This window comes from Rhipicephalus microplus, chromosome 1 (genome assembly GCF_043290135.1).
Source record: "Rhipicephalus microplus isolate Deutch F79 chromosome 1, USDA_Rmic, whole genome shotgun sequence".
Lineage (NCBI taxonomy): Eukaryota > Metazoa > Arthropoda > Arachnida > Ixodida > Ixodidae > Rhipicephalus > Rhipicephalus microplus.
In genome coordinates, this window is record NC_134700.1 from 281,966,806 (window position 1) to 281,991,030 (window position 24,225).

General features: G+C 44.6%; 1 protein-coding gene across 1 annotated transcript in view; it reads right to left on the minus strand.

Moving 5' to 3' along the window:
- LOC119188277 (steroid 17-alpha-hydroxylase/17,20 lyase) overlaps positions 1–20,922 on the minus strand; it is a 30,876-nt gene extending 9,954 nt beyond the window's left edge. Inside the window, exons 1-7 of the mRNA XM_037436238.2 lie at positions 20,804–20,922; positions 11,805–12,010; positions 10,021–10,200; positions 7,269–7,362; positions 4,622–4,777; positions 2,392–2,600; positions 381–506 (exon numbers count right to left, since the gene is read on the minus strand). Of these exons, the coding sequence (XP_037292135.2) occupies positions 381–506; positions 2,392–2,600; positions 4,622–4,777; positions 7,269–7,362; positions 10,021–10,200; positions 11,805–11,979 (940 nt within the window). The 5' untranslated portion in view covers positions 11,980–12,010; positions 20,804–20,922. The remainder of the gene's footprint in view (positions 1–380; positions 507–2,391; positions 2,601–4,621; positions 4,778–7,268; positions 7,363–10,020; positions 10,201–11,804; positions 12,011–20,803) is intronic.
- Between the last annotated feature and the right edge of the window lie 3,303 nt (positions 20,923–24,225).

The window sequence follows — 24,225 nt, forward strand, 5'->3', positions numbered from 1 at the left end:
AAAGAAAATTTTGATTCTTAGTGATTAATTGTAGTCGAATGCTCTCGCGTCATCGGGATCATTTCCAAAATGTCCACTCATGGCGCACGTCGTGTGAAACATTTAGCTTAGTTTCTCGTTGAGTTGGCCACTGGTGTTGATAATATTGCTATTTTAAGCGTTGTCATACATTGAGCGTTCACTCTCACATAAATTGTTATACCTTTAGTATCCCTTTAGCGTTTTATAGCATTTCAGCAATTCGCAGACAGGGGCAATAAGAAACTTGAAAATTCTGGCACGAAAGCGGCTGCCCGAAGAAAATAATATTATAAGACATAAATACTAGGCATGTCGGACAAAAAACACGTGTAATAAGAACTAGCTGTTGTTTTACCTACCGTTAAGGAGGTTCATTGTAACGAGGATCATGTTGTCTTTGGTCAAGTACTGCGCATCAGCTCTGTCCTCCTTGATGGCTTCCTCTCGGGCGGCCAAGATGGCGTGCGTGAAGTTCTCCGTCTTACCTGTAGAAGAGCAATACGACACTGCAGTTTGGATTGACTGCGTGATCCAAAATATCACGCTGTGGCTATTTTCGTAGCTAACATCATTTAAGATTGACGTATTTGTGAGGAAAGTATTGTTTGACTAGTGACAAGGCACATTGTAGAAATTGTGATTCTTGTCGAAAGAAACTTTTACGAAAGCTAAATTGCTTGGATGAACAACCCTCATCAATAGTAAAAATCTTGGGCCCGTATTCAAGACAGGATTTCAGAACATTTCTGCACGCACTGTAGTACGATTTTTAGAAAAAAATGGAAATATCACATAGGTAGTAATCTGGCAAAAAGATTGTTCGCGTTATTTCTAACTGACATGCTTGGCTACACGAATCTTGTATTTTCGTTTTAGCAGGAATTCTTTGCGAAAAAAAAAAATAGTTTCAGCTTCTGTGCAGACAATTCTCTATTGACATATGATTGGCTACGAGAACATATCAGTGAACTTTCACGTTATGTGAGAACATTTAAATGGCGCAAATACTACTGTTTTGACAATTTGTGTATTGAAGAACTTGGACGGAGGGGGGGGGGGGTAGTACGAATGTTGTAGTGTTTGCTTTCGTCACTGTGGCGTCTATTGTACAATGGACGAGGAGTAGCTCAGGCTACTGGCATCAGTGTTTTCTTATATACATTTACTAATAAAAAATTTAAAAGCTGATCGGGAAATCAATTATAGCTGAATTATACATGTGTTGCTATCTATCTAGATGGGGACGGCCACAGAGAAACGCGAAGTGATATTTTCATAAATGTCATAAACCTGTTCGATTGTTGCCGTTTCTACTCATAATAAAGCCTTTCAGCTTTGCATGAGCCGAGAAAAACTAGGAAAATAAGAAAAGGAACTAAACAAGACAGGCAGATTGGGTGAGCTGGTGAAGTGTCATGGTAAAAATATAAAACGAAGCTTTTTTTTTTTTAACACAAGACGAAGGAAAGATGACATACACGGGAACAAGTTCAGCGCCGTGTGTGTCTCATCTTTCTTTCGTCTTGGTTTTTTTTAGATAGCTCAGTTTTATATTCTTACCAAAGAAAAAAAAACGTCATAAAGAAAAGAAATGTTCATGTTGGGGCAGACAGTAATATCAGCTTATATACCTTCTAACCTCAACACTGTTACCTCCATGGTTTTCAATGCAATAGACGTGCCGTAATAAAAAGTTAAACCCCTTTCTAGAATATTCAACCAAATACTAGAAGCAAGTATATATCTGGTGATTTCCCCCGGTCGGGTTTATAAGCACTACAACAAGTATATTCTGTCGGTATCACAATGGTGAAGACGCGTAATTCAGAAATATGGAACTTTTTATTTGGTCGAACTCGGGGCCAGAAAATGGAGGGCCAATCTGCAGGCAGTGATGCACGCCATACGTACACTGATATAGGCGAACTGAGCGTTAGCCGTCGATAAACTGACAAGCGATAAAGCGCGTCGGTTACTATATAGGTGGTATCGAAATATTCCAGCGTTATCGAAGGCGGCCGTGTAAGCTCTGAGAATAGCTTGACTGTTCAGATTTGGGTGCACGTTAAAGAACCCAAGGAGGTCAAAATTTCCGGAGCCTTCCACTATGGCGTCTGTTATAATCATATAACAGACGCCATTGATACGTGGGACGTTAAACCTCACGTATCAATAAATCAAGCTTGGCTGTTGGCGTCCTGCGCATAATCTTAACATAACGATCTACTACAATCTCAAAGTTTCTCGAACGCTGAGGCGTGGTCTACGCCCAGCTTTGTTGACCGTCTTTGTGGGTGTAAACCGAATACAGCAAACTTCGAACAAGAAGCGTGCGTGGTAATACTCTGCCTATGACACCTGTATGTGTACCTGGACTGTAGGTCTCCTCGGCTTTCGAGAACAGCCTTCGTATGACTTCTCCGAGCTCGCTGAACAACGCCGCCATCCTCTTCTCTTTCTTGTAATACAGAACGGCCAGAAAAGGAGCGATGTCGCTGGGCAGGCCATTGGGCGAAATTTCGTAGAACCGGCGGTTGAAGTCTTCCAAGCGTTGGATATCCTCTTTTTCCTCGTACAGCCTGCATAGGAAAGGGTGGCATGAGCGTTATCTAGGCCAATGCCTTCGATGTCTCATAAAGTGCGAAGACTGACTGTCGGTGGCGTGGACGTCAGCAAAAAGTGATGCGAAAATTGACGTGACGTGAACATGACGGCACAGAACTGCGAAATTTGTGAGGTCATCATGCATTCACACAATAACGCCATCATATGGCACAGTCTTTTCGTAGGCCGGTCCCAGAGACACGAGAAAACCACGTGACGTGGAAAAAAAATTGCAAGGCCTTGGACTCCGGCAGCATCGCTAAAGACATTTTGTGCAGAAAGTTTCCGATTAGGGGGTGGGGAGATACCAAGACAACTGACTGAGCAGAAAGACAAGATGGTGTTCGTCTTCTAGTCAGCTTACTTGAAAGCAGAAAGGACCGCCTGACTTTTTTAAAGATGATAGTCTTTTTTGGGGACCTCCAACGCAAATATTTTAATTTGTTTGTCTCTTTGTGTGTTTAGAAAAAGCTGTTAACAATTGAGAGTGCAAGGTACTCTACTATGGGACAGCATAAAGCTTTCCCGTTTTCAAAGTTGGGACAAGCACACTTTATCAGCAATAAAGGCTCTTTGTTCACCTTTAACGGTACCCTAAACGGCACCAAACTGGCCAAACGATACTCCAGACAGCCGACCCCATTTGCAGCGCCCACCAATATTGTTCAAGATTCAGCCTTCATACTTGTGCAATTGTCAATTAAAAAGCAAATATTGTGCATATCTGAGGCACTATAACAAGACGTCAATATTAAGTATGTGTATTTTTTACTAGAAAAGGCATACATAAGTAATTTTAAGAATCGTAGCCTTTATAATGATGCGCTGGACATGCAACGCTTGCACGAAACGGCAAGTGTTTCCAAAGCTTTGCTTAGACGACACGGTGCTGGCACCTACCCGTCGTCTTGCGTTCTACACCTTATCACCTCAGAGACAGGCGCACACGGTGCACGACCCGTTTTCTAGGATAACTGCGAGATACCGCTCATGTCTCACGTGTGACGTCACTTGATTGCACTCGTTCGCCTCCGCTGCACTCTCGAGGTACTCTAATGCAACGCCTCCAGAATACTATTCACCGATTTTCTTGCGCTGAACATCAAATAAACGTTTTGTTCACTCTCTCCAGTCGCAAGGCTATCGTCTTTCGACGACATTTGCAGTGTAACACGCAGATACGGGGCCATTTTTTTATTGTTGACACTGAAATAATCACTGGCTCGAATATATGGGAGAAATCGAGAAGGAACGCGAAGTAATTACACATGGCCGCCCCCACGCTGCATGCTGAGTATGTAGCTCGCCCCTTCAAACATTGGCATCACACTATTCGCTTCGTTTCTGTCTGCACCGTTATGCGCATGATAATTCGATTAACTTCAATGACATACAAGACAGCAAGTTTTGTTTACAATGCTTTACAAGTTCCGCAGCAGGGCCAGAGTTAACAGTTGGATTTCACGAAAGCAGTTTAGTTCATGAAGGGAACATATGACGGGTGGTGATTAAACCAAACCAGTCAAGCAAAATTCTCGTTGTTGTAATAAACAGTCGGTACATACTGCACAGACTAGTTGAAGCTTCAGTGGACGTCTGTAGTTTGAGAACGTTATAAATGCACATTAGTATTTTGTGACGGTTGCACAGATGAACTCCTTTCAAGTAAAGGTAATTGTTTGCGTTTGGAGACGTTGTTAGAAAAAAAGCTTAGTGCATTTATTTCAGTTTACTTTGTAATTAGACAATCGTATTGTACAACAGTAGTCTGGCTTTGGCTAAATTGTGTCAGTTAGCTCGAACTTGATGCTCAAGCTTCGATACACTGAACATTGCTTATGTCAAATATCATTTTAATGCACAGGCATATGGCTGTAAAAGGTCATCCTAAGGGTTAGACGTCACGCTGTCAGAAAGGGCGAACAGTTTATGTTTTCTCGCTTTCGAGTGAGCTTGCAAGAAAATACAACTTTAGAAAGAAAAATAAATTACATACCTTGTGCCGTATATAGATACTCCTATGATCTTGCAAAGGAGAGAAAAAATAGGTTTTCTCAGGTCCATGACCTGTGGTCCTTCTTTTAGGGAATCCGCAAATGCGTCAACAATATCAGTGCAGAGCTTTTCCAGAGACTTGCTGGCAGCATACTGTCTGCGATTCAATAATGTTGCTTTTATGAACTTGTTTCTACAGGTGTCGAAAAACATTCCACGAAAAAAATCAGGTTGTTCAGAATAAAAAAAGACAAAGGCAAGAGGCCACCAGTGATAAAAGGTGTGTAGGAAACCAACTATCAAGTATAATAGGCGCGTTACGACCACACCAGAATCACGCTTGCTCGGCCAAGTTATGCATTACTATATAGGGATAGACGCAACTAGCAAAGGTGATTTGTCGCCGGATTTGGCAGCAGCGGCTGCACGGAGATGCGCGCGCACACACTTTTCAACTGCGGCGTTGTGGTTCTAGAAGAGGACTCTCGAATGAATTAAAAATAAGGCATTTTGTTATGTACGTGCGATTAATACAAAATAGTTTGTTTCCGTAGACTGCACATCTGAAAATCAAACATTCTGCAACTTCATGTCAGCACGCAATTTCTTGGCAACTGCAATTTTAACAGTGGCTCGTTGTACGATTTTTATAAGAACCTGATTTTATCAGAACCGAGCGTTTTATTCGTTCCCAGCCTGTGCGGTGCACGGCCTCTTCTATTCTTCCCGGCAGGGAGACTGTCAGCTATGTTTTCAACGATTCCCACATACTAACAAAATATGGCATGGCCGAAGACGAACAACCACGTTAGCGTCCTGTGCTTATAATATTCAACTCAGTGATGACTAAGTGGTAGGTCACTGTTGTTGGGGTACTTTAACAACCTCGTATTTATAGCATGTGGCTAGTCAGCAATATTTACATATTGATGGCCCACAAATTCAATTCGAATGCTCTGCACTTGCGCGGAAGCGGGGGCGACAAATGTTGTGGCAAATGGGTTGGCGCAGTGGAGATTGCCCACTACGATATTTTTGACATAGATGGTACTTCCCGTCAAGAGAAGTGGCGTTACTCGACGTTGCCTTGTTAAATTATACCTCGTATTCGGCACAATAAGTTGGTGGTCTACAAGCAGAGATTTTTCAAACGACTGTAATAAAAATAAAGCAGTGTCGAGAGTGACCGGAATCGAATATGAAACATTTCCTGAATGCCTTTCTATTATTAAGCAGCACTGTTTTATAATAATTATAAGATCACTTACTAATTCTAACCTAACATCTTGAAATCAAACATGGGGAAGACTCTTCCTGTGCACATAACTATCAGGAAAGTTGATAGTATCTGAGCGTTTATGTCTCAAAACCACGATATGACTATGAGAGACGCCGCAGTGGAGGGCTCCGTTAATTTTCACTATCTGGTGTTTTTTTACCGTGCACTGATATCGCACAGTACACGGGCCTTTGCATAGCATTTCACCTCCATTGAAATGCGACCATCATGGCTGGAATCGAACCCACGACCTTGGGGTCAGCAGCTGAACACCTTAGCCACTGATCCATGGTGGCAGACCAATCGGGAGAGCTCAAAGGATGGTTTATTGCTGGTATGGCAATCTGCTGCACTAAAAAAAATATTGCAAGACATTTATGCAAGTTTGCCTTTGTAGATATATTTTTGTATCCTTATCTTCATATTTTTTGTATTCATGAATGTTCGTGAATTTTCAGAAAATGTTGGTGTTTTGAACTGGTGCCTGTTTGATTTGAACGGTGGCGGCTGCATTTCCGGTGGAGGTGGAAATGTTGTAGGCCTGTGTACTCAGATTTGGGTGCACGTTAAAGAACCCCAGGTGGTCAAAATTTCCGGAGCCCTCCACTACGGCGTCTCTCATAATCAAATAGTGGTTCTGGGACGTTAAACCCCACAAATCAAATCAGCAATGTTTGATTTGAACGTCAAATCGAAAAGGGCGCTATTAAAAATGACGATGATCATGATGATAATGATGATGGTGATGATTATGATGACAATGAATAAGCGTTCATTTTCGAAACAGTGCAACAGTGTACCGAGGCAAGCACACGTTCTATCCTAGGTGAAACGTCTCCTCCTTCTATGAAACCTCTGGCTTCCGCATGCCTCCCTGGTTGTTGAAAAGATGCATCGCTGTTGTTTCAGGTACTTGGAGACGAGCTCAACCTGCCTAATTTTGTTGAGATCCTCGCCTGCTTGTCTGACGTGATAGTCTTTCGCTGAGTGCGTGACGAGATGCCATGGGTGATCGCGGATCAAGTTCGGCGAGGTTTCCGACACGCCACGCTTCGAACTAATGATATTTGAGAAACGGTGGATTTATTCCATGCGCCAGGATTGCGTGGAAGTAGATTGATCAACAAAATTTTAAGGTATTCACATAATCATGCATTCTCTTACACACATTATCCGGCGTTCGTCATTATTGTGGAAGGGCACTCGTTGTGACATCTTCGTACCAACAACGCCTTTATGCTTTCGTTTCTTTGTCCTTTTAGAAAGTCAAGCCACAGTTTTTAAAGCATCACACAAGGTGTTTATAGAAAAAAACAAACAAAAGACACTAGTTGTCTAGACTAAATGGATCAGTAGTAGTTATACTTACCTCACCGCTGACAGTGTCACCTTCCGAAGAGCCTTACAACAGGGGTTGTAGTCCTCGAATACTATATCGTGGTTGCCTTGGTTTTGCAGGGCTCCTGGAACCAGAATAATGGCCAATCAAACTGACGTGAAAAGTCAGTCATTCAACAGCCCACCCACAAATCTTGATTGGTAGGAGCACCCAAGCTCCTCGTTTAAGGAATATCAGCAGGCTTCGTGGCTTTTATGCATCACCGTCTGTGTAATGTTCTGTATATACTGCAAATAGATAACGTCTCCCCGCTCATCGCATGTTCTAAGCGCGAGCGATACGAACGAAGGCGACACAAGCAAAGATGGAATGATTCTGCCACCTCGGTCACCCGAAGGGCACATGAAACAACATAGCCTCCCCGGGGAGACCGACTGTTGATGGTTTTCAAGCTTAATTGAAACACCTCGCTCATCTTTCGTCGGTCGAAGGAGCTAGCAGAAGTGCCACTTGGGAGGAGGGCAGCAGCTGTGAACATGGATCATAAGGGTGCGGTCGCAGTCGGAGAGAGAGAAATAGATGAAAAGGAAAGCGCATAGTGATTAACCTGGTAGAGGTAACCGGTTCGGTGCTCTGCACATGGTCGGGAAATAAGGGTTTTAAAAAGGAGAAAACAAAAAAATACATAAAAAGGACACACACGCACACGTGCTCAGATTTCGGTGCACGTTAAAGAACCCCAGGTGGTCGAAATTTCCGGAGCCTTCCACTACGGCGTCTCTCATAATCATATAGTGCTTTTGGGACGTTAAACCCCACATATCAATCAATCAATCAATCAATCAATCAATCAATCAATCAATCAATCAATCAATCAATCAATCAATCAATCAATCAATCAATCAATCAATCAATCAATCAATCAATTAATCAATCAATCAATCTCACACAAACACGCGCGTGCGCGCAGGGAGTTGCTAAAGCTGTTCCGAAGGCCACTTGAACGCAAAAAAGCCCAGTAGCGTTTGCACAGTCTTTTTTTTTGACACCTTAGGTATGGTCGATGGTGAACGACTCATTCTTTCGAAAGAGTTCGGAATTTCTGTCTTGGCGAGCATAAGCTCAAAGAGGTGACACTCCATGTCAGGAATTTGTGACGCATGACGGGTTTGAAAATGGCGCTTCCAGGAAGCCTCAGCTTTTTCGTTCTTGCAGGTTTTTCTGCACCAGTTTATTTTTACCCAGTACATATACGTGCGACAGAACTACTGAGCATTTTCAATGAAGTCGTAATAAACATTCATGCATAATATATGCGATAAATTGCGCTTAGCAGGTGTCTAAATTAAATAAATTTAAACCAGTTTTAGTAAGTGAAAATAATTAATTTCGCCAGTTTGTTCCATTGTTCATCCAATATGTTTTTCCCGTTCTCTTGTCTGGCTCGATCGGTTATCTTAAGCCTTGAAATATCAAACACTAACAAAGTTACTGAATTCATTTCATTGCTCCTTATTCACTCGGCCAATATCTTTTATTTCTGTTATTTCTGTAACCACGTATCATTCACAATATTTCCACACTACTTCAAGTTTTCTCTTGTTGCCCTATTACACTGAAAGTGCTTCTGTGCGCAAACCACGCCAAATGACCGAGAACCATCGAGATAATCTTGAAACCTTGCGACGCGATTAAAACCTTCCATAACGTGAACATTACAGTTTCTTCTTAAACTTACGTGGCCCCTAGCGATAACTCTTAGCCCCGCCGCGGTGGTCTAGTGGCTAAGGTACTCGGCTGCTGACCCGCAGGGCGCGGGTTCGAATCCCGGCTGCGGCGGCTGCATTTCCGATGGAGGCGGAAATGTTGTAGGCCCGTGTGCTCAGATTTGGGTGCACGTTAAAGAACCCCAGGTGGTCTAAATTTCCGGGGCCCTCCACTACGGCGTCTCTCATAATCATATCGTGGTTTTGGGACGTTAAACCCCACAAATCAATCAATTAGCGATAACTCTTAAACATTTGACGGCACATGTATAAATGCCGACATGCTTCATCACTTGTCAGATTATTGATGGCCGACGCTCTGTACACTGCTATCAATGCCAGTGTGCATTTTTGTAATCTGGCTTTCCGTTGATCGGTCACAAGTACGGCCGAATAAACAGCTTCATCCTGCACAGACAGGCAGGTGGTTTTATCAGCGTCACGACCACGTGACAATATGGTGGAGAGCACTGACTCACCTAAGCTATTCCTAAACTTTGAATTCTTAAGCTTCATTTCTTAATATTCTTAGGCTGCATTTCCGATGAAGGCGGAAATGTTGTAGGCCCGTGTGCTCAGATTTGGGTGCACGTCAAAGAACCCCAGGTGGTCGAAATTTCTGGAGCCCTCCACTACGGCATCTCTCATAATCATATCGTGGTTTTGGGATGCTAAACCCCACAAATCAATCAATCAAGCTTTGAATAAAAACCAACGTTATGAAATATATAAAAAAAGAAAACTGCAGCATCAAATTAAAGAGCTTCAGACCTTCGTATGTTGCACGCTGACTTGTGTTGTCAAGCATTGTACAAATTTTCGTTCAATGATAAAACATAGGCGAGAGCCTGCACTAGTTAAAATAAGTGATTTCTTACGATAATTCCCAGAACGTTTGAAATAAACGAAAAATACAAATAAATAACTTCAATTTTACAGGAGTTGGCTGCAACAGATGAACTAATGTTCTGACTAAGACGTTACGTGTCAGTACGTTTGCTAGTTTGGATGCTTACCTGATCTGGTTGGAAAGCGGCCGGCGAAGTCGTGCCGTCGCTGCACCAGTGCTTCCCGAATAACTGTGTAGCTGTTCAACATCACCATAGGCCTGTGGGCCATCCACAAGGTGAAGACGTCACCATATGTCTTTGACCATTCGGTTGACTTTGCGTGCAGGTCGGTCACGTTGCGCAAAGCTGCCGGCAGCGGTGGGCAGAATTGTTAGGGTACAAAAGCATGGTTCATGGATAATGTCAAATTAAGAAAATCAAACCTAAGCACATGTTACGCTTATCGAAAACGCTACAGCTTAAAACTGATTGCCCTTTTACACACTTTTTGACGCATTAACGATACGTTTTTATAAAAAAAATACGCCATATCCTGCGAAATGAAACATTGTGTAGAGGTTAACGCACACTGATGGCGGCTTTGACGCTGGCGCTCGTCAGTGTTGGGCAGGAGAGAAACCGGGGGGGGGGTGCAAGGCACGCAGTGACTGACCGGTGTTTCCTACTGGAACACGCCAATCGCCACTAATAGACAATTAGAGACATAAGACCGATTGGGGCACAGGGACCCGCAAACTAAAAAAAGAATACACAGTTGCACTTTTTAGTTAACGCACACGCTGCTGATTTTCATTGCCCAACAATGCACAGGAGAAATATCCCACCGTCACTATCTTGGAGGTCAAGAACAGTGCCTATATTCATATACGAAGTGGCCAGTGAACTATTGTGCACCGCGATCAGTCGTTTTTTTTTCCCAATCAAGAAACTCGCTAGAAGACGCTGCCTGCATCGGCGTTGCGAGGTGAGGGAAAGGAGAGCTTAGGAAAGGAGAGGGACGGGTGGGGACGTGCATGGGCAATGGGTGGGTCAACGCCATGGGGAAGAATGCCTAGAGGAGAAAGACGGCGGAGTGAGCATCGGTTTGCAGATGCTTCCTGCGTGGGCGTTTCAGGGTGAGAGAGTGGGGAGCGTAAGAGAGAAGGGGGTGGGAGCGCATGTGCGATAGGGGCATTCACGCCACTGGAAAGGATGCCTAGAGGAGAGAGAGGGGGATTGAGAGTGGTAGTTGGGAGCGGGGGAGGGGCGCGCATGCGCAGTTTAGGTGGTCACGCCGCACATCAGATTGAGCTCGACCACGAGAAGCTTCGCATCTGATCGAAATATTCTGTTGTAAAGGTTAGTCAAGTTTTGGTTTTAGTAAAGTTCAGCGAGACCTTTTTTCTTTAAGGTAAGTATTTTGCGCAATACAAAAAGCCTCCAATAACGCTTGTAGAAAGCTGCTTAGGGAACAATGGGTGTAACTTAAATGCACTGTTTAAGAACGATGAACGAACACACCGACCGTGGCGCGTCGTCCTTCGAAAAGTTTTCCTCAGCAAGAAGATGTTGCATACGCTGATTCAGTGATAAGGCCTAAAGGAGCGTGGACAAGGCCCTCCTTCGCAACAACACTATACTCCGCTAGAAAGCGGCGACAGGAGTGCACAGTTACGCGTAGAGGCATGTTACTTGTAAAAAGCTCTTTTGGAAAGTCAGATTAGGACTTTGGGAATTTGAAACATGGGCACGCTTTAGAAAACGTGCTATGTAAAAATAGAAATGACTTGCCTCGATCTAATACCTTCACTTAATTTAGAAGATAGGTTGTCTTCACTATTTTTTAAAGATTAAAGTATGATACAATGATTCTTGCATAATAGTTACATTTCTATCTCTTCTTATATGCGCTCTTGAAGGCTCAGGTACCCAATAGAACAACACAAATTACTCAGCACCAAGACACTCACCCAGTAGGTTACCCACGAGCGGCAATGGGACGGGTCCCTTCGGGTACTTTGATACGTGGTAGTAAAAGCGACCTAACAGGTACGTCACCGCGAAAACGATCGTAGTTGTGATCCATCGCCAATCCAAAGGGGAGGAGAAGCACCAAAGGGAGGCCATATCTGCGGTTCCAGACATTTTTCTTCCACTCGACTTTATTGGCTCACCACTTGAAAAAAAGAGAAGACGCTCACGTTAGGCAATAGCACGTAAACAAGAGGCCTCGGTGAGCTGCCTCGCAAGAAGAAGTATGCTCACTACGTACTTAAAAAAAACTGAAACTACAAAATTTTGCCACCGAGAAGAAGCATGGACAGCCAACGTGATAATGAAGCAGTGAAAAGGGTCTAAAATCACTCTGTTCGACTCTTCAGAATTCAAAAGGGGGGAAAGAATACTCGGGGGGTACTTATTTTCAACGTAAAACTTCTTTTGGAATAGTTGGTGCATGTTACAAGAAAATTAGACGACCAAAACCACCACGGAAAAATATGCTAAAAGAAAGATCACTTTCCTTTTGTCTTCTTCCGCAGTGGTTTGCGTTGTCTAACTTTTTTGTATTATTTAGAATGGTGGTATTAGATTTCACAAGCCAACTAAGCAGTGAATGTTCAGTAAAACAGACAATTGAGAGATTGTTTGAACACATTGTAGATTGTATTTCTGAACAAGTGTTTGATAACTGTACTATTATCGCGGATTACTCTAATGAACGCGCTCTTTGAAAAAGTTTATATTCACAGATTAGGTGATATTTGCTTGTATCAGCCACCTTTGACGCTCCTTCAGAAAGAGATAACGTTCTTATCCGAGTAAAAAGTGCACTTCTACTGCGCACGTAATAGAAGATGCACTTCTACTGCTGCTCCCGTATAAAAAAGTATACTTAATTTATATGTGAGGTTTAGCGTCCCAAAAACACCATATGATTGTGAGAGACACTGAAGTGGAAGGCTCTGGAAGTTTAGACGATCTAGGATTTTTTAACGTGCACCCAAATCTGAGCACACGGGCCTACAGGCTACATGCATTTTCACCGCCATCGAAAATGCAGCCGCCACAGCCGGGATTCGATCCCGCGACCAGTGGGTCAGCAGCAGAGTACCTTATCTACTAGGCCACCGCGGTGAAGCTAAAAAGTTTACTTATAATACGGTTGATAGAAAAAATTAAAAAAATGAAGTTGTGTTTCGTAAGCCTTGTGATTCATCTCCACTTGCTTTTGATTCATTTTGGCGCTGTTTCCTCGCCAAGTATGAACCAACCAGCTGACACACTATTCTATAGATATATGTGACGCTAGATGTGGGAGACGTGAGCTGGCTCATACAACATGTCACTTCTTCATCAACCTTTACCATCAGTCACTGCCTTCCAACGTCACAGGATTCACTCCCCCCCCCCCCCCCGAAAGATGGCACCAGTTACGAACTACAGCAAATTGAAAAAAGAGATTAAACAAAATAATGCTCAAATTCACAGTTTCATGTCCCGACAATGTTCCACAATCTCACTAAATCTTCAAGGTTGAGGGAGCAGTCTGGTGAATTCTATAACACCTCCGGTGGGCGAGGTTGACTGTTGCGTTCCGGGGAAAGTGGGCCACGGAGTAAACATGAGTACCGGCAATACTGCTTGAACTCTTGTGAGGACTGAGCAAGGTTGGAACGCCTTGTTGCATCAGTAGCTCGGATGTCGTCGGGGTCGGATTTTTCATGGCGAATGGTGCACTCCCAGTGCTTCTTGTTTGCGTGCTTTTTGACAGACTGTGACGGTGTGCCTGAGTGCTTGCGGTGTGCGAGCAGTGCTTCCGCGTCTTTCTCGGCGTTTTCTGTGGTGTCGCAGTCGGTGTAAGAGTAGGCGCAGGGAGCGTCTCTGGCGACTTTACTTTGTGCGAGAAAGTGTCTGACGTCTTGGAAGAGACTTTGGGTTAGAGATCTTATTCTCTGATGTTCTTCACTTGGTGAGTGTGCTTCAGTTGCGTATCGCGTTCGTCGATGCTTTCGTTGCAGTCTCTCTCGTTGTCGCATGAGTTTGTGGGCTTGGCTTTGCTTGCTTTGCTGATATTGCTCAGGAGATGGCTGTGGTGGAGCCCCGTTTAGAATTAGGCATTCATTTCTTTCACCAGATGACGTGTCCTGTAGACAGCTGGTGCATTGTGAGCTGGTGTCTTGCTTATGGGTCATAGTTGGTGGTGCGCCATCATTGTTAGCATGCTCTTCAGAGGCTTCGGTGACGTGGTTCATCACGGACGCTTCTAGAAGACAACTGCGTACGAGGTTCGATGTATGATGTACTTCTGAATTGGTTCGATTCTTAAATTGGTGAGCACTGCATGAGGGCACCACAAGTGACGTGGCATCACCAGGTTTGAACTGCAGATTTTGGCAAGTCTGTGGTGCCGTAGAAATGACAGGAAACTCTTTGTAGGCTCTTGCAACGCTTTTCTTAATGGATGCATCTGGCACAGGGCAGTGCTTGAGAGTTGATCCTTCCAAGCCTCCTGTGTTGGTGGGACTCTCAGGTGGCTGAAAACTTGACGGCGACACCGACAAAGGCTTGATTTGGTCAGATTTTGTTTGAAACTGTTTTTCTGTGTCCGCAACTTTGGAGATCAGCTGTTCTGATGCATGAATGTGGACGGTAGGCCCTGGGCTTGGCTGAATATCTTCAAAGTTCTGCAGCTCTATCCGACCGTAGTGGGCGTGTGAGCGATGAAAGAGCCAAGTGATGGAAAACCAGAAGGTGGGCCAATTGTGCGAGATGAGGAGTAAGCTGCTCCAATGTGTGAAGACTGATTTTCACTCTTAAGTCATCATGGCGTTGTTTAGTATTTTCCCCGTGCGTCAGCAGGTCTACCGTGAACAAGGTGTTCTTATGACACGAATAGCCACGTTTGGAGCCTTTGAAGAGCTGCATAGTAGAAAACAAGGTGGTGGACTATCTATATATGCGAGACGAAGAATGCAGGGGAGCAATAGGGTGAGCAACGTCTCGTGTCATATGTTGGAGCGATGATTTAAAAGATGCCGACTTTCGTACAGAAGAGAAACTTCATGGAAAGCTATGCGTCTTGAGGAAAGAGCGTTAACTGTGGCGACTGAGTGGGATTGTCTCCAGATGATTGGTAATAAGGAAGTTCATATCGTAGTCGTTAAAACGGGCGATCATCTCTTCTTTGATCTTTTGTCATGACTCGTCGTTTTCAAAGATGTGGGTGAAGTAAAACCTAAATGCCTCACCGGAGATGTAGTCAGTGAAGTTGGTGATCATCTCCCGTTCCGTCCATGAAGCAGCGGTAGCGTGGAGCTCGAACAGGTAGAACCAGTCCTGCATGGGTCCATCATCCACTGCTCCGGCGTACTTGGGGATGTCAAGGTCTGCCAATGGTTCTGTCATGGTGCTTGTCGTTGTGTCCTTCTAAGCGATTATTCGGTAGTCGATGATGAGCGACTGATCAAGGGGCTGGCAGGTCTCCATACTGTCAACTCGTGTGACGCTATATGAGGGAGATGTGGCCTGGCTCATACTCACGCTGATGCTGATGACCTCAGATGGATGGCGCTCTCACGCAGAGGGGGATGGGCCAAAAACCAGGCGGCAGAATACTTAAATGAAACTAAAATGACACTAAAGCCAATCTCAAAAATTAGTTTAGAGATAAAGCTTTGCGCAGAGGCAGTGTCGCATCCAACGAAGTCTCATACACCCAGTTTATTCTATTCTCACTTCTTCTTCATCAGCCTCTATCATCAGTCACTGCCTTCCTACGTCACACATATATAGCGAATTCATACATAGCGAATTCATATATATAGCGAATTCAACTGTACCTGATAAATGTTTTGAAACATTTCCTCTGATGGCTTGCTCGAGCATTAAGTCTAAGGAGGCACCGTCATTTACCCCCCCCCCCCCCCGTTTCTGAATGCTCTCTGTCTTATAGTGGGTGTGATTGACAATGTAAACAAATACGTAGTAGTGAATTATTAATTTTTGCGACGTGCAAATATTTTCAGTGTTTATACCTTGTATAAGATCGAGTATTAGATGCTGCATAATTACGCATTGTTGAGTAACCAACCAAGATAACTGGCGTTAAGCACCTCACCATTTGCAATCATATGTGAAAAATCCTAAGTACTGCATAGCACGAAATGAATACAAGACAGAGAAGGAACGCTGATGCACGGGACAAGCAGTTAAACAGCAACTAATCTATATTATAAAAACTTTGCCTACCTACGTATGCTGCCGCATCGGCACGCGCAGGTGGACTTCCCTGTATACATTCACAATGCTATCGCCATGTACGCAAGGTGAAGACAAACGCACATTGTAACCATCTTTACAAAAAAGTGGTTTTTTTTTGCTGCACAGCAAAAGTGAGAAAGGTGAACTAAACCAACCAAACAAACAAAATTGCATTTTTGCAGCTCACCTCACGTATGCTCAAGCTGGGGCCTACGAAGAAAATGGTAGTGAAAAAAGCTGTGGCACTAACAACTTCGTTCTGCGTTGCCAGACGTAACAATATCTCGTCTCTCCCGTTGCACGTACTGCATGCAGCAATGGCTACAAGGCTAGCCAAGCAATAAATAACGCCATCCAGCTTTCAGCTATTTGACGTCGCACATTGGGGCAATCGAGGCAAATAACAAAGGAATTGTTTGGTTGTTTTCTCGCGATTGCCTAACGTGTGCCGAGACCTGCGCCTCACTTTGCGGAGCTGATGAGAGAAAACACGTGATTGTCATCTAAGGTGCCTTTATCTCGTGAGCCGAACACACCCGTGCCAACTTTGGTTGACCGGTGACGTACGGGCCATTTATCGATCACTATCACTAGCTCACCCCCACCCCATTTCTTCTTTGATCTTTCTCTGTCATTTGTATCAGAAGCTGTTCTATGTATCCTCTTTGCGACGGACGGAAACAAACAAGTACTCTTAACGGCTTGTATTGTGCGAATGACGCCTTCGATACCCGTGCTCATTGAATCTGTGCGCAATAAACTGTCTGCAGCTGGAGAGCGATCGATAGCCCGTGGAAGCAAGTGGTAAGACCGAAAACAGCGATCATATCAATCGTCGCTATTTCAACTTCAAGGTGGCAAAATGAGAAAATTGAAACCAACCATTGGTGCAGCAGCCAGAGGAAGGAGGGGGGTTGGGATTTCACTTTTTCAGAAATTTTCCAGTTTTGCATATGTATATGTACAAGCACACATACAGGCGCCGGCACGAACAAACGTAATGATCGCATCGGATAGCAGCTTTCCTTTACGTTCTTCTCATCCTCTTGTAGGACCGCGGTAAGAAGTGGTTGCGCGGCGGTTTTTGTTTACCTTTATTTACTTCGTGCGGCAAGCTTGGGGAGGCATGCCAGCCGTTGCGCTGAATTCGCTCTGGCACTCAGAACTGTTTTCACGACATTCATATCGTGTTCGGCCGGTTCGGCGCTGACCGTAAACACCTTGTGCCCGCACGGCGCCTCTCGAAAAGCTGAGGCGCCTGCGCCTATAGTTTCTTGTTCAACCAGGAGAAAGAACCCCCCCCCCCCCCCCCCCCGCTCCGTGGACGACAAAGGGGTAGGTACAGAAACGTCATTGTGTTGACCCCCGGATTGCCTCATGGCACTTTCGGCCTGCGCATAGATGGGCCCTTTCTGGGACCCCTCGCATCGGTTTGGCTTACGGTCCAACCGATTGCTGTTTGAGCGCCTAAAACTCACCGCCGAGTTAAGGCGGCGTGGGTTGTGATACGGTGGGATCACCGTCGACGTTTCGTCACGGTCTGGCTTGCTTCTGGTCGACCTTTTGTCACGGTCCGGCTTGCTTCAGAAGCGGGTGGGCTTGCGACACCTACGTCGTGGTGAACGGGTGCCCGGTCGCAACCTTTGATCAATGCTGTCACACTGTCATGCCTTCAGCTATTCCCACGCTAATTCGTTCAAATGAGCTCGTAAGTAGAGCCACGTGTGGAGAGCGATCGGTTCCACTTACAGCGCATAGGGGACAGGCGGATCACTGTCCCATCGGCAATAAGTTGACGTGTTACCATGGGTGTCTTTCTTGTGGCCGCATATCCCAGTACGCGTATATCTTTAAGTTTGCATAGTTGTGCGCCAGCTGAGCTTTCCCTTGCATCTAGACCTTGGTTTAGTTTTGTTTTATTTGCATTTTGTTGTTGTGTTCTTTGGAAAGATGGGAATGAGCCCTCACATGTGCAAGGGACTGGCGCCCTTGTGACGGGATTTTCGATTTGCCAAGTGTACCGCCCCATCACAGAACAAACAGGCGACGATTCGCTGAGAGTTGTGTAAAGGCGGAGCATCGAGGGAATAAGAAGCAGCCCTGGTTCCACCAAGCGTTCTGGCACCGTCGGCTCCACAAAATCCCGCTGGGTCACCCTAAAGAATGTTCATTTTCAAAGTATTTCCTTTTTTTTTGGTAACTTGTATACCCGTAGTAACTATGTATACTATTCTGCACAGTCTGTACTTGTAAGTTCTTCTCAGCTCTATACTATAGAACTTCTCCTCTTCAAGCGACCATCGAGTTAATCGCCGCTATTTGCATAGCTGCAGCGTATACGTTGCTTCCTCCCACTTTGCTATACCACCTCGGGTGGTGCGTTTCGGGCGCCGTGTGGGGAGCGTTGTTTTGACAACATAGAAAGAACCTGAAGTTTACTCGTGTACTTCTTCCCTGCCGGCCCGGTTTCAGTTTCATGCAGCAGGTAAGGAAGGGTGTTTCCTAACATATAGAAGTTTTTTATGCCTTAGTTGCTTACCGTAGTTCAGGGCTAAGCAGTATCGCGATAGTATTTCAGAGTATGTTTTTTGTGTTTGTATCTACGTAGTGAAATACATTTACGATGTATCGATTGTATCGCAACTATGAAGAGCATGGGTATACCGTTGCCCCCCCCCCCCCTTTTTTTTTTGGCAATGAGCGGAAGCATGCTTCCAAAAGTCGGGGGGGGGGGGGAGCAGATAATCAAGGTTTTTTTTTGTGCATGGACAAGCAAGGGCGTGCCGTCGGTGGACAAAATAGAACGGGCAGCGATGGTTTCGATCTCAAGCGACGTGGTAAAGTGCGCCACGCCGCAGGCCGCTGAATTGCGGAGGCAGTGTTGCCAGCATTTTCAGATGGAAGGTGCGGTACCTGTCTAAAGACAGGTACCGTACCTTTATCATTTTTTGGATGGCAAATAATTTCTAGAGTCTTGTGCACTAGCGCCGTCGGCTATTCCTTGAGCCAACTGCTGCTTTCTCCATTTTAGTGGGCTGCTAGCGAATAGCAGAATTTACCCATAGTGGCGAATACCAGTTTTTATGCCTACTTGACACAACATGACAATAGGAGACGCTGACAAGCCCCAAGGTGATTCAATCCTGCAAAAAACAGAATTAGAGATGCCCATTTCACCCGTACGTTCCTTGCTCAATTGTTCTTGACCCTATCCTCACAGAGTTTTCTTCCAGCGTGAGTCAAATTGATGTGGCTATTTGTTTACCAAGTAAATGAGTGCTGTATTTGAAAGGCTTACTTGGGAGACGCACCTCACCTCATATTTTTTTTTTTTTGCGGATCTGCGCGCCTTTTTAGCGAACCTATAGCAATACGTTTCTACTAGAAAGATTCATATATATTCCCCCATTAGCGTAGAAGTTTCCTAAAGTTGCACCCATGAGGTCCCAAGAGCGCAAGAGTCAACTTAGGTCAGCAAGCAAGTTTAGACCACCTTTATGCCTTTAAAAAGACAAACAACTCATTTTCCTCGACAAATTTTTTTTCTGGCGTGAGAGAAAGCAGACCTTTCGTAGTTTTTGCAGCTGCAGTAGTTAATCCCAAATGCGCGTAGTCATTTTACAAGCCGCATTTTTCGACCTTAAAGACTATAAACACAGATGCTCCCTTCATCCAGCAACGCTGAGTAATGATAGCGGTGCCGCGAGTCCTTCTTCCAAATGTGAAAGCTGTCGTCGTTCTGCTTTCGCAGGAGTTCCTGCAACTATATAGTTAATCATCTTTATTTTGAGCTTTTTAACTACTTTAAAAATAACAGGCTGTTACGGTGAGAGGATGTGGCATTATACACTTTCCCCGTATTTTTAGCAATATGTGTGCGCCTGCGTTCAAGGTTTACTGGGCCTGCGTAATGGGTGGCTTGTCCCGGCTTCCTTACTCTTTGGATACACGAGCCAAGTCAAGTATTCAAAAAAACGTCACGATGCATATGCACGGCCGCGCCTACTAACAATGCCCGTCATTTCTGAGACGAAGTGTTGGTATGGAAAAAATGTCCCTACAAAATCTAAACGGCCCGAAAACTGTGCGCACTGTTGCATGAAGTGAACTAAAAAGTTGCTCAAGACGCCCTGACGAGCATGAGATCATTACTTCACGCAAAGGCAGCGCCATTTTTGTGTATACTACTATGGCAGGCTATATATGTACGTTTTCATGGACAATATATTTTAATATGAAGAAACTAACAGTATTTCAATACTAACTAAATGATTGTCGACCACGTACAGTAATAGACGGTCACGTTACCAGGTACATCGAATCGTTCATGCTTTTGCCACCAAAAGCTCCACAGGTCATTTTTCGCAAGTTTCGGTGAACAATTATAAATATCAAACTACCGCACACGAAAAAAGAAAAAAAGCGTCTGTCTGAGTCAATCTAAGGGACAATCTTATTGTCAGTGGTGCCATCTAATTTCATATTCGTGGTAGTTGTCGGTGCCTTTAATGTGCACCTTGATCTAAGTACACGAAGCTCTGGCATTTCACCTCCATTAAGATGAGGCAAGCACGTGTGCTATAGACAGAAATTCGATTGTACAAAATGAAACGAAAGTTTTCGTTTCATTTATCGCTCATATACGTTTCTATTTCAGATGTCATATCGTGTAATATGATCCTTTCAAAGAGAAAAAAAAAACACTCACCCGGCTAAACTTCTTGCACCTACCTCATGCACTTGGTATTGTGCACGAGTCACATTGGCGCTACTTTTTATCGCATCCAACACGCCAAAGCCACGTGAATGATCTTGCCCCAATGTCTCCCAGAAGTAATCTTTCGAAGAACTCGTTCTCTTGCGCTATCTTTCTGTTGCGACCTATTTGACAGTAGAAGCTTACGTAGTTTCTGCACGTATACTCTTGGAATAGAGCCAAGCATTCCTTCATTGCGTTTGTTTCTCCAACTTCTGTTTTTGTTTTTGCAGCAAAGCTGTTATGAGATAACAACACGAGTCACGTGTGGCACCGTATTTGTCCACAAATGCCGGTGTCCCTAACCACTATCGCACAAAATATGAAAAATAACTAAGTAAATAAAAGCTCCAAAGAGGCAATGGGATTCGAACCCGGGTCCCCTGCGTGGCGGCCTCGTTATCTACCACTATAAGCCACGCCGTTTTTTTCTTTATTTTCGGTTAAGCTTTCCACGTTGGATAACCACTTTAAGCCAAGCTGTTTTTTTTCTTTATTTCTGGTTAAGCTTTCCACGTGGGGGATATGATAAATATATTAAAATACACCGCAAACATAACAGAAAAATTACTAACGCCGTAAAGAACTGCTGTAGCACATCAAGTCTTGAAATTCCGTCATGGTGAGTGGGGCTTCTACCCTTTCTAACCATAAAAGAACGCATTAGTTTGTTTTACTACCTCAATACATCTTAAGATACTTTCTTTAAAAGACTGTCTTGCTGGTGTTATGTCAGGATTACAGTGAAGTCCAGCCATTGGAGAGTACCGTATACTGTGCAAGGCGGTCATCATGATTAAATCAAAAGGTAATCCACTATCATTCTCTATTGCTAAATACCCGATTCCATGAGCGTTTAACGGAAATTCTTTTTTTTTCAATTTTCTTCTGTAATACGTCCCCAATAGTATACACCTTCGCAACAAGAAAACATGGTCAATTCAATTGTTTCCGGTTTGTTACAGATTAGACAGCCAGATCGCCCGACGCGATGGTCTAGTGGCTAAGTTAATCGGCTGCTGACCCACAGGCCGCGGGATCGAATCCAGGCTGCGGCGGCTTTCGATGGAGGCGAAACGGCTGTACGCCCGTGTGCTTAGATTTTGGCCCACATTAAAGAACCCCAAGTGGTCGAAATTTCCGGAGCCTTCCACAAAACCACATAATGATATTGTGGTTTTGGGACGTTAAACCCCGCATATCAATCGATTAGCCATATTCGTCAACTGCATGGTTGGCTTGCTCGACGTAGACCACTGCCGTTCCCATTCTCTGCCCGCTGTCACTTGCTCCCTTTAGCTTTCCCGTTGTTCGCACGCCAACCAAGTGAGATAACTGAGCGCTATCCAACTTGTAATATCGCTGAGCGAGTGGCGAGAAGAAGCAGAAGCAAGAGCTATGAATTTAGGTTAACCACTTCACACGCTTCACCTGATTTAAAATTCGCAAAATAAGAACTATAAAAAGGCACATAAGCAAAAGAAAAGATTTTGCAGTGGTACCGAACTTCTTGATTTGTTAAAACTTATGAAAGCCAACAAATGCGAACGTCCACATCAACCTCACTTTGTTAAACCAGATCATTAATGATGCTCGGCAACCACTACGAGCGTGCATGTTCCTTTAAACCGAAACTAGCTCTAAGTTTCCAGGGCCTGGTGAGAGTGGCTCGACGGCAGCCATAACAAGGTAGCAAATTGGGCGAGCTGTAAAATGCTCATGACGGCCAGTACAAACAGAACACGTACGAAAAGAAGAAACAACGACACAGACGCTGTCGAACAGCTGATTGTTTATAGAAAACAACAAAGATCGTCAAATATATATGTGAGTAAGAAAGAGATCAACAACGAAATCACGGTAGGTAGGTAGGTAAGTATGCACGTTCTAAACTTTATTGATATCTTGAAGCAATCATGGCCCTGTTTTCGTTGAGAGAGGAGCACGGGCAGGGGTTGTGTGATTTTGTCGTTAATCTCTTTAGTTCCCGAATATATCTTTTTATAATAAACGTTGAGTTGTTAGACAGCGTATCTTTTGTCGTTTCTTCTTCTCACTCGGATTCTGTTTGCACTGGCCGCCATGAGCACAGCAGTCACCTCTGAAAATCAGAAGTGGTAAAGGAAGGTTCGCACGGAAGGGTTCATGAGCCACCCACCAGGCTTGGCGAGAAAACACACCCTGCAGATAACAGATGGTGCCACAAGTGGCTCAGCGTTATCTCGATATCATGCTCGGTGAAGGGAGTTGTTAAGCGGGCCACGAGGTTGCCGTATTCTCCGGCGCTTCCTTTTAGTACTGAGGCCCATGCTCACTGTCCTTGGAACTGCCGGTGCCTGCTGTGTGGCACGTTGCTGGCGGATGATAATAAAGAGGGCTATACCACGAAAAGGTGGTCCTCGTTATTTTGTTGCTTACTTGAACTTTAGCTCATGCTTTGCTCATGTGCTGTGTTCATGAGGTGATGAAAGGAGTGTATATTGTGTTTTTTTATTTAATAAAGGTCAGTTGTTAGTCCGCGCTGGTCCTTGTGAACCTTTCGTCTGTGTCCTCGTGTTGTGTGTGCGAAATCTTCAGTATGCAAGAGTGCCGTCTCGGTCGGATGCGCTTCTTTCTACGCCGCGTGCCAGCACTACATTTTTATAGTGTGCTAAGAGAACATAGTTGCTACACTTGCACACACCGGAATTGCAACGGGAAAGAGCGATCACGTTTTGTCATGCAAAATCAATGCCTTGACGCGCTCCGCGCCTCGTGCCACCTCACCCAGTGTAGCTTACAAGTCAATCGTCGGGAAGAGATGAGAGAGAAAGCACCCAGGGCGTGCGACAGATTCATGTAACTCTACTATTACTTGGCCCCGCCGCGGTGGTCTAGTGGCTAAGGTACTCGGCTGCTGACCCGCAGGTCGCGGGTTCGATTCCCGGCTGCGGCGGCTGCATTTCCGATGGAGGCGGAAATGTTGTAGGCCCGTGTACTCAGATTTGGGTGCACGTTAAAGAACCCCAGGTGGTCAAAATTTCCGGAGCCCTCCACTACGGCGTCTCTCATAACCATATGGTGGTTTTGGGACGTTAAACCCCACAAATCAATCAATCTACTATTACTTGATTGATTCGAGGAATTTTTGCGGCAAGTGATTCGTGAGCGAATGAACTGCGATACCGAGGTCAATCAATGATTACTTGGTAAATGGGATTCAGGGCTCTTCTTGGAATCTCGTCTGAGATACGCTTGCGTCGGCACGCATTGGCATGCACCAGTCCAGTTTCTTCTCCGGGACCACAGCTTTCAGCTCGCGGAAACAACTACTCTGGAAAAGTTAGCTCTTTTTAGAACTGTCAGGACGACTCCGGTATCGGACTGGTCACACG